This window comes from Montipora foliosa, chromosome 6, assembly GCF_036669935.1.
Source record: "Montipora foliosa isolate CH-2021 chromosome 6, ASM3666993v2, whole genome shotgun sequence".
Lineage (NCBI taxonomy): Eukaryota > Metazoa > Cnidaria > Anthozoa > Scleractinia > Acroporidae > Montipora > Montipora foliosa.
Window position 1 is genome coordinate 15,578,696 of NC_090874.1, and position 10,000 is coordinate 15,588,695.

The following is a 10,000-nucleotide window of genomic DNA, read 5'->3' on the forward strand; positions in this document are numbered from 1 at the left end:
TAGAAATATGCTTTGAGACAAAGAAAACGGAACTGAGCCGTGAAATTTGACCATAAAGCCTCCTAGGCATGCCTGAATACGAACGTGGCCAACGCTGTGTTATGGCAGGATGCGCATTGCAATACTAGGGAATCACCTTAACCAACGGTTAGTGCTAACCAGGCCTCGGTTGTCCAAAAAGTGGATAACGCTATCCACCGGATAAACACTAGCAAAAGAGTTATCCAGTGGATAGCGCTACCCTTCGAATAGCTGGGGCCAGGTTTACGTGATTGGTGAACCTGTGGTAAAAACTATGCAACCGCGCGAAATTGGAACGAAGAGAAAGAGTTCCTCGTGCCGTAAGTGATGAGGTAATTATAAGGTGTGGACTAAACGTTCTGTTTCAAAACCACCGCGAATTGAAGGGAAAAAGTTATCCCTTATATGTAGGACTTGGCGAAGGACCCTGCATTGCACTCGGGAAATTCTCCCTGAGACAATTTTCCCACCCTTTAGACAGTGCCTTTGACTGTGTTATATGACAACTAACCGTTCAAACCCTGTAATCAACAGTCAGACCTTAATGCAAAAAGCAGTGCTTTTGATAGTCGGGGCGAGTTTTTATCACCGTTATCTTCTCGTATACATACATACATATTTTGTGACAGTTGTTATTAATTGAAAATAGTATCACCCAACTAGTGTACTACTGCAAATCCTGCATTTTAATTGGCTACGCTACTAGAGGACGATTAGTAATAGTCCTTGAGTAGCGAAAAGCGTTACGCTTACTTTCGTTTTATACCCAAATAAATATTTCTTCAACTTGCATTTGTTTACTTTATTATTGCCTTTTCTTTCCGACTAGTTGGGTGATACTAAAACCATTTGACCCTTCGCCCTCAAGGGCCACTGGTCAATAGCCCATTCGGCCTCGCCTCATGGGTTATTGACCCATAGCCCTGCAAGGGCTACAGGTCTAATTGTAATATAGGATTTTGTGTCATACAATTCAGGGAGTAATTGCGCCTGAAATATTTTGAAATTACTTGCCCGATTACTCCCTGAATTGTACTCCACCCAGTTCTATTACAATTATTAATAATTATTATTGTATATTATTATTAAATATTATTATTATTATTATTATTATTATTATTATTATGATGGTTAGATATACAATGTACTACTGTGTAATATTTATATTGCAAAATAAATTTCTCTCTCAACATCTGAGTCCAAATCATGGACTTCAGGATGCAAAGAGAGTTCTACTTGATGGAAAGGACCTGCCTGAGAAGGTGGGCTGTAGAAAGGATTATTATTATTATTGTTATTATTATTATTGTTATTATTATTATTATTATTGTAACTATTACAAAATTCCCCTGGATCTGATTGGTTCTGTGCGTGCCAATTTGTTGTGTAATTGGTGCTTCATTGTGTGGGTGCTCAATTTCAGGTATCCAATTTGAACAACTCCAAATTGGATGCTTGTATTGGGATACCCACACCATTCGTGCATCAATCACAGGCACTTGGATAGGGTCTTTCTTGCTGTTTTCCCACTGTTTGCAAAACAGATTGAATTACTAAATTATTCTTTTGTCAAATGCCTTGTTACCTAGTCATCTGCCATTTATCATGACCTGTGCTTTTTTGCTATCCCTTTGGTGATAACACCAAATATCTTTTCAAAAGGGTTTGTGTGAAAAGGGGCTGGTACTCTGCCAATCTCGTTCCCAGAGTCCACTTCTTTTTTGGTCAGCACCAAGAACACAGACTCTGGTCACTTCCAAGGTAGGAAGTCTGCAAATCACTGACTTCCGACTCGTCCACGCACGCTTGGAGTGGTTGGTCTTAGATCTTTTGTTTCATCAATGGGGGAAAGTAAAAGTTAATATTTTGCATTGCTAATTTATTGAAAATGAGATTGCAGAAAAGCAACAGAAAAAGATGATTTCTTGGTGTATCAAGGCTGCTGCCTAATGGTCGCCTGGCTGCCTGAGGCGCCTTAGTTATGAGCACGGGCAGGGTTCTCCTTATGAGGCGGTAATCGGTAAAATTACCCGCTTGTAAGAGCACTTATTACCGCCTGCAAAAAGCTCAGAAGTCGCTTATCCCTTGCAGAACGTCCAACATTAACCAATAAAATATAATTTGCTTTACCGGTTTGAAAAGGTGCCATACCTGTTGTGCTGAAAACTAGGGAGAACCCTTATGGGCGACCAAATTTCTGAACAAGTAGCCTGAACGGGTGCCTAACTTATCACAAGGTGATTCATCCTCACTTTTAATTAATTAATTCTGGGCTCTTGAAAAAATGACTTGGGCTACTATTATCTTTCAATGTTGGAAGCCTGAATTTTCTTAGGCAGCAGCCTTGTAGATTTTTATAAAATAAGATTATCAAAGGTCCACAGTATTTGATAGACAGATTGAAGTTTTCTTTTGCAGATTTTGAAGGCCCTTTTTTACAGAATGTAAGAAGTGTGGGACATTCTAATTTAGTTTTATCGCTGAAAAAGTACTCTACATGCTGTACATTATTAACAAATTAATATCTTGCCAGGGATAATAGTTTCCATGTACTTTATTTCCAGCACCTTAGGGAATAATAATAATTTAAAGTAAAACTGTCTATTTTTTGCAAACTTTGATTGTAATAACATTGAATTTATCACTTTAATTATTTTTTTATATTACTTTTTTTTCAATTATCCTGCAGGTAGCAGTAAAAATAGGCAATTGGATTGCATACATGTGGTAGTGCAGTAACACAGCACTTTATTCGATAATACCGGTAATTGTCAACTGAGCTGCGTTTTGTTTTCCCGGAGAGTCAAGGTTTGTCTTTCTGTAATACTTAGCTCTAATTGCACACAATATTGTAACTGTGGTACCACATATTACAGTAGTGCCAGGTTAGATATCTTAATAGGTAAATAGCCAGGCCCTGAGAAGACATGTGGTTACTAGTAAAATACTAAATGCAGAAAGATTGAAGCAAATAAAATGGAATCGAGATACATTGGCTTTCAGGCTCACATGTTGATCATTTTTGAGCTCCCTTGCAACTTCTTTTTCACCTCAAGTTTAAGCATGTGTCCGAGCTTCTGACAGCTTTCCAAGACAAAAGTTCACTGAAGTTAAGCACTGTCGAGCAGGGTTAGTATCTGGATGGGTGACCTCAAAATATACGACTTGAAATGTCAGAAAGATAGCACTGAAAATTTTATTTTAACGCTCAAAGATGCGAACTAAGCAAGGTACAGATTTTGTTAGCCTGCTTTTAATGCAAAAAAATACTGATAAAAAATTAAATGAATATTGGTACACAGGTTTTATTTAGGAAGAGCAGAAGCAAGTTTTCAGAAGAAGTGTTGATTGAGAATGAAATAATTTGCATCAGCAACATCATTTGCTATGTGAAAACAACATAAATTTTGAACCACGAATATAAAGAATTACCATCAGCGAAAAACATTTTGGGAGATTTTTGCTACGTTCAATTTTTCTATTGTACTTTTGGCTGCACAAGTAAACTGCAAAATTGAAAGTGTTGTCGAATTGGGTTTTTGTTTTTGTTGGTTTGTTTTTTTTTTCTTTCAAGTGTGATAAAGTTTGACAACAAATGTGCGAATTCATGAACACAAAGATCACGATTGCCTAACTCTTGAGGTTGACCATTGTTTATGCAAAGTCAAAAATTTACTCTCCTAGACGAGGTTATTTATCACGAGGTAATTCCATCATTTTGGAAATAGCAGCTGCTTTATTATTCATCAGCGTCACAAATTCTTGCTGATTTTGGCGCTCATTTTGTTGAAACTCAAGCACGCTTCCAACAGACCTGTTTATTTTAGTGATTTATGTATGTGCTGCAGGCCTATAGTCACCACGGACTTACACTCTTACACTCTTACCATCTGGTGACTGTGTAGTGCACTACCACGAAAACAAAAACAGTTTGATTGTACATAGTCTTTAAATTATTATAAAATTATCTTAGGGAAACGATCACATTGGTTTCAAGTCCCAACCTTTTGATTCCTGGACTCAACCTTTGTTTTTAAACGATAAACATATTACTTTTAAGAAAAAAAAAAAAACAAAAAAACAAAAAAATGATGTCACTTACATTTTCTAACTTCATTAGTTTCTCCAAAGTGGGTTAAACCAAATGGGAGCATTACTTTTTACAGTGGCAGCTGAGGAACTTTTCATGACCAAGTCATGCATCACTTACTTATGCCAATTCTAGAACAGAAGTTCAAAAGACTTGCTTTGTTGCATAAGCAAAACGTTGGACCGTAGTAACCCAAGAAAGTATTAAAGTAACCCAATTTTGTCTTAAATTAAAGCTTAGCCAATCTGTCACTCTGTGCAATTTGATTGCAATCAAGTGGTTCGATCAAAGGCTGTATACCTTTGTCCAGAAGATAAGCCACTACTTTTTGTAGGAGATGCCTGACACTTTAAATGAATATTAATTAAACAAGTAGAGTGATATAAAATAAATATCAAAAAGTGTCAGTGATTTTTAAAATAATCGCAGACCCTTCATTCTTCAGTGTGAAGAAAAGCCACTATCCTGAGTTGGAAAAATTTCATAAATTATAAACCTTTTCTTAAATGTGCTTAATATAGAGAGTGCACGTTCATGGTTACGTGAGCAAATATTGAAACCGTGTGATAGTGACTTGAAAAATAAAGCTTTGTTTTACCATGCCAAGCCTTTCAGTGGAAAACATGGGGGTGAGGCTTGGCATGGTAAAACAAAGCTTTTTTGGTCCTCCGGGACAATATGGCCACCGTGTGACAAGGGGCGAATTTGACATGCAGTCACAAAGTATATTCATTTGGCCCTCCCCTCCCCTCCCCTCCCATACCAGTGTTCATAATTTGATGCAAAATGCTGTGCAAGCCTATTTGGCCGTTTTTTATTAAACCAACATTGGAAATGGGTGAGGGGGGAAAGACTAGGAAGAATTAAATCTTTATCACACAGACAAATTAGAGCGACTCACATGAGTTATGTCCAAGATTGATGGTTTAACCCTTTCACTCTCAAGAGTGCCACTTATAGATTTTACTCTGTCTAACGCCAGACGATTTTACTCGTCAATGGGGAACCCCATGGGGGTGAAAGGGTTAACAACAGCTAGATTCACTCAAAAACTATGTCCCCATTAACCCTTTCACTCCCAAGAGTGCCACATATAGATTTTACTCTGTCTAACGCCAGACGATTTTACTCGTCAATGGGGAACCCCACGGGGGTGAAAGGGTTAACAATAGCTAGATTCACTCAAAAACTATGTCCTCATTAACCCTTCCACTCCCAAGAGTGCCACTTATAGATTTTACTCTGTCTAACGCCAGACGATTTTACTCGTCAAAATTATGGGGAACCCCACGGGGGTGAAAGGGTTAACTTACAACAAAATTGAACAATAATTATCCGCTAAAGGCAAACTAAATATTACATATATGAGCTTATGCAAGGAGGCAAATGCCACCCTATTCAATATATTCAATATTGTTCATGTGTATTTAACCTTGGCGGGCCATTTTGGAATAAGGTGTATTTTTATTGTACTCCAAAGTACACAGCAGATGGTGGATTGATGTATGGGCGAATGGGAACTGAAATGCCATCCCAGGTATCCATTTCATTTGAGTGCTGATTGTAGATCACCAGCTGCTTGAAATCCAAGTCAAGATAAAACAGAAGTAAGTCGCCACACTGCCAATTGCTCATGGTGCTTACCAAAGCTGATGAGTTAGGATAGTACTTCTTGCCATCAATCCATCGCCAGGTCCGATTTCCATCTGTGACACCAACTTCAAATGGTGGCGAGTCTGGGGACCTTCTCAGTTTGTCAGGTGCAAGAATTCGAACTTGCCAAGAATGCCGGCCAAGTTTAAACCAGCATCCTGTTAGTGACTCTTTCTCCTTGTCATACACTTGAGGTGGAAGCACAGCGCATTCTGTGTCTAAAACGTAGACGGCAGACTCCACTCTCCAGCGGATTGGCTCTTCTGTGATAAGCTGCCCTGCTACTGATACCTGTATCATGTATGTGCCTTGCAAGTTTGGGCAGTAACAGAAAGTATAGCTGTCAGTTTTGTTCCCAATGGTGATTTTCTGTGGATCTTTACTTCCTGGTTGTGTGATCTGAACCTCAACCAGGTTGACCCCAACTTTGTTTACTCTTGAATGGACATCCACCATCATGACAACAAAGAAAGATGTTTGTTGACATCTTGAAGTAAATATGCCATCACTATTTCCTCCAAGCATGGTCAGGACATATTGACCCATGCTTTGAATGTCTTTATCACTGATGTGAACCATCTTATCCACGATGTCTTCAACAGCCACAGATTTGTCAACTTCAACAGAGAAATTGCTTGTGCGACATGGCTCCCATTGCAGGGCAACCTGATTAAAATCGAGCAGACCATCAAACTGATTTTTCATTGTGATTATTTCTATATCTGACATTTCGTTCAAAACATGTTCAGTGTAGTTAACCCCTGTGGTAATTTCTTCCAAAGCGAGGTTCAAGGTTTCCCTCTGGTGCTCTAACTGTTGCACCTTCTTATGACATAGCAAACCAACTTCTCTTTTTAACTGGGCTTGTTTGCGTTCTAGGACCTCTATGTTTTGGTTGATAAGGTTATCAATTTCTTTTTCAGCCTCTAAGGCCCTTGCTTCCACTTGCTTTTTCATGTCTGCAACCCAAAATATTGAGCCACGGAGACCAGAGAGCTTTTGTTTGGTAACGCAAAGGTTGTTTTGAATTGCTTTCCGTTCTTTTGCACTGGCATTTGCAATGGAAAGATACTTGTGACTCCGGTGTCCTTCATGTACAACGCAGGTCCTACATAACATCTTGTTGCATGTTTGACACAAAAATTTGACGGCATCTGTGGGATGTTGGTTGCAGCATGGGCTGGCTTTTGATACCAATGTATGTGTAGCACTGGTTTTGTCCATTATATGTGTTGATTGTACTGTTATTGGGTAAGTCCCTTGACAAATCCCTAAGGAAAAACAGGAGTTTTCTATCAGATTTATATAGCTTTTATAGGGATTTGAAACATTGCTTTAACAATCTTTTCTTTTACATGAGCCAAATATGGTGGTCAGCCACCTTCAAGAACACTTTTCGTTAATATTGTTCAGCCAATGACTGTTCAGTGTAACAAATATTTGTTAATTTGTTGACAAAGTTTTCCCATAATAAAAACAAAATCAAAGACCATTTTTACGAGAGGTGGATGATGATAAGATGATGGATACAAAAAATTCCAGAGCGCGATCGACGCACCTTACCGTGGCCGCCTAACAAAGTTTTCTACAAATTGTCCGCCAATTGTCATGCTAATCCTTGCAAAGCTCGCACAGTTGTAAGTTGAACACCGTTGCACCATTGCACCTTTGCGTTGGGTTGTTATAAGTTGAACACCGTTGCATGGGTTGTTGAGTTCATATATTTACACATACTTGTCAAATGTGAAAGTTTGTTGGGTGCCACGGTAAGGCGTGTTGTACTGTAGATATTATAAAGGTTAGCACCTTATGTACCAAAGGAAATACCATACTCAAGCCTTGGCAGAGAACACAATAGAAATTGCATGGCCAAGATAAACACATCATTAATGTCATTCAGATTATGCCTTTCACGATGTCAGGGTTCAAGGTGCAAGGCTCATTTTACTGAATTTTACACGCTCAAAGAGCATCTGCTTAATAAAACATTTACAAAGGTGAAGGTGGTGAATTTGTCATTTTAGCTGTGAATAGTATTCTCATGGAACTTAAGACTATTGAATATCATTTTCTCGAATCATAATTCTTTCAGCAAATTGATCAACCTGGGCAGTCCTGCAGCTCTGACGACATGAAATTATCAAAATGAGTGTTTTTATCAGAGCTGCACATACGAAATTAATTATTGACATTTAAGAAATTCCTTCAGAATTAGCTTTTGTTTGAACTCTGTGCTTGTAATAAATTTTGCTCAATAGCCGATTTTAAATAGCTAACAGTCATTTCGACAGGCATTTTTTAAAAAAGTCTTGTGTGATTTTAAAGCTATTTGGCGTGTTTCGCGATCGAAAGTTGAGCTGGGGAGAGCATATATTTGAATAATTAACGAAGTAAGGTTTAAAGGCGAATTTGTGTTGCATTAGAATCACACACGTACGATTAAAGGGAAAAAAAAGAAAACAGCGTTTCGTTGTCAAATGATTGTCGTAAATATATATGTCGAAGAAGATTTATCTTTGTTAAGGCTGTTATTGCAACTGTCCGCAACCTCGACTAAACCAGAATAGCTCGGAATATACGCCTGACTTGTAAACAAACTCCGACCCTTGACGAAAATTTCAGCACGTAGTCAAATCATCAAATCATCTCCCTCCACTAACTATGGTCAAATGTTATAGGGAATCGTCGAATTAAAAATTTGAAGCATGTACCATCACCGAGAAAGTTCCACAATAAACTTCTACAAGGCGAAATATCAGTCACAAGTGGCTGATGTTTCGTTAAAAAGAGCTTGCTTTCGATTCGATTTTCTTTATGGCTGCCTGAAACAACGGGGATATAATAACTCGGCGCATGTTTCCATGATACACTGGTTTATAAAGATTCAACAGGAAGTATAATGACAGAATTTTTATCTTTTGGATGCGAAAAATACATTTTCGGGAAGTGATAAAATTTATGAACTGTGTGGGTGTGTTTGGGGGTGTGCTCGAAGGTATTTTTTTAAGCATGACAACAGAAAAAGCACGAATGATCATAACAAGATGAAAATTTACTTTAATACTTTTCGCATTGAAATATGATGAGAGGCCTCCCTCCGGTGTAGATAATGACGTGAATTAAGAACCAAAACTCTTTGGACTTTTATCGAACATATCAATTTATCGCTCAAAGGCACGAATGGGTTCTATTACTTTCCAGACGCCGTGTGAGGATCACACACCCATCAGTCTCGCTCGAATATACTTTCATTTCGCGATTTCTCAACCAAATCATCGAAAAATCGTACTACTTTTCAATACTGGAAATATTACAAACTCGAATGTGCTCGATGTCATGAAAATAAAATGATGTTTTGGATACGAAATAAAAATGATGTACTGGATACACCACAAGAATATTAATATAGAAAATCACAAAATCGAACTTACTGGAGATGAACAGGATTCTTTTAACTCAATGATAGAATGAAATCATTGAAATCCGTCGCAGAATCCCACTCTTGGGCACGACAGCTGGTTTAGACAGCATACGACTGTTGTTTTTCGCAGTTTTTCTAATATTAGCTCTCGTGCCCAACCTCCAGCGATCACGAAACCAAATTTGCTGGGAATGAGGAAGTTGAAGCGGCTTTGTGCGAACTGGTGATTAATGCGACAGCAGTGTAGCAGTCTATGCTGACAATAGGGAGTTTAAGATCTGCGACGCGACGGTAACGAAAACGTCATTTAGAATTGCAAGTTCAGGTTTATTAATCTTTTTTGTCATTGTGTCGGCTTGTCTAACTTCTATAAACTAGTGTAACTTTCCAGGAACTGAATTAGGAGGTGCAATACCGCACCTACGACAGAAAATTCAGATTCGCTGCCTTTTGTTCACGTTCTCCGTAAAACTTGAGAATTGGTCATTTCACGTCGCAGATTTACCGAAAACGTGAAAGAAATGTACAAAAACAAAAAATGCACGTGCAGAGCGTGCAAAGCTATTGTTTTTGTCCATTAAATATGCAAAATTTGTGACGTTTTCGTTGCCGTCGCGTCGTAGATCTTAAACTCCCCAATATTCTTTTGGGTCACACGCTGTCTTGTCTTCAAAAGAAACTTCTGCATCAACAAGCGTTCATTTCCGTTCGTGACGAAGACCCAAATCACGGAACTTTTGAACTGTTTTGAAAACGGAACTTTGACCTAAGGCTTGTATTTTTCGTGTTCATCTGTACTTGTCCCAAAAAATCGG

The 10,000-nt window shown here is 38.4% G+C and overlaps 1 protein-coding gene across 1 annotated transcript; it reads right to left on the reverse strand.

Annotated features, from left to right (window-relative positions):
- Positions 1-3,194: 3,194 nt before the first annotated feature.
- On the reverse strand, positions 3,195-9,310 carry LOC138006823 (E3 ubiquitin-protein ligase TRIM45-like). Its single transcript, XM_068853409.1, has 2 exons — positions 9,196-9,310; positions 3,195-7,035 (listed from the first exon to the last, which is right to left on the reverse strand). Exon 2 carries the CDS (start codon positions 6,986-6,988, stop codon positions 5,576-5,578), a length of 1,413 nt encoding a protein of 470 aa, XP_068709510.1. The 5' UTR covers positions 6,989-7,035; positions 9,196-9,310; the 3' UTR covers positions 3,195-5,575.
- Between the last annotated feature and the right edge of the window lie 690 nt (positions 9,311-10,000).

Coding starts and splice junctions, on each gene's coding strand:
- LOC138006823 (XM_068853409.1), bottom strand. CDS start 6,988: ATGGACAAAACCAGTGCTACACATACATTGGTATCAAAAGCCAGCCCA.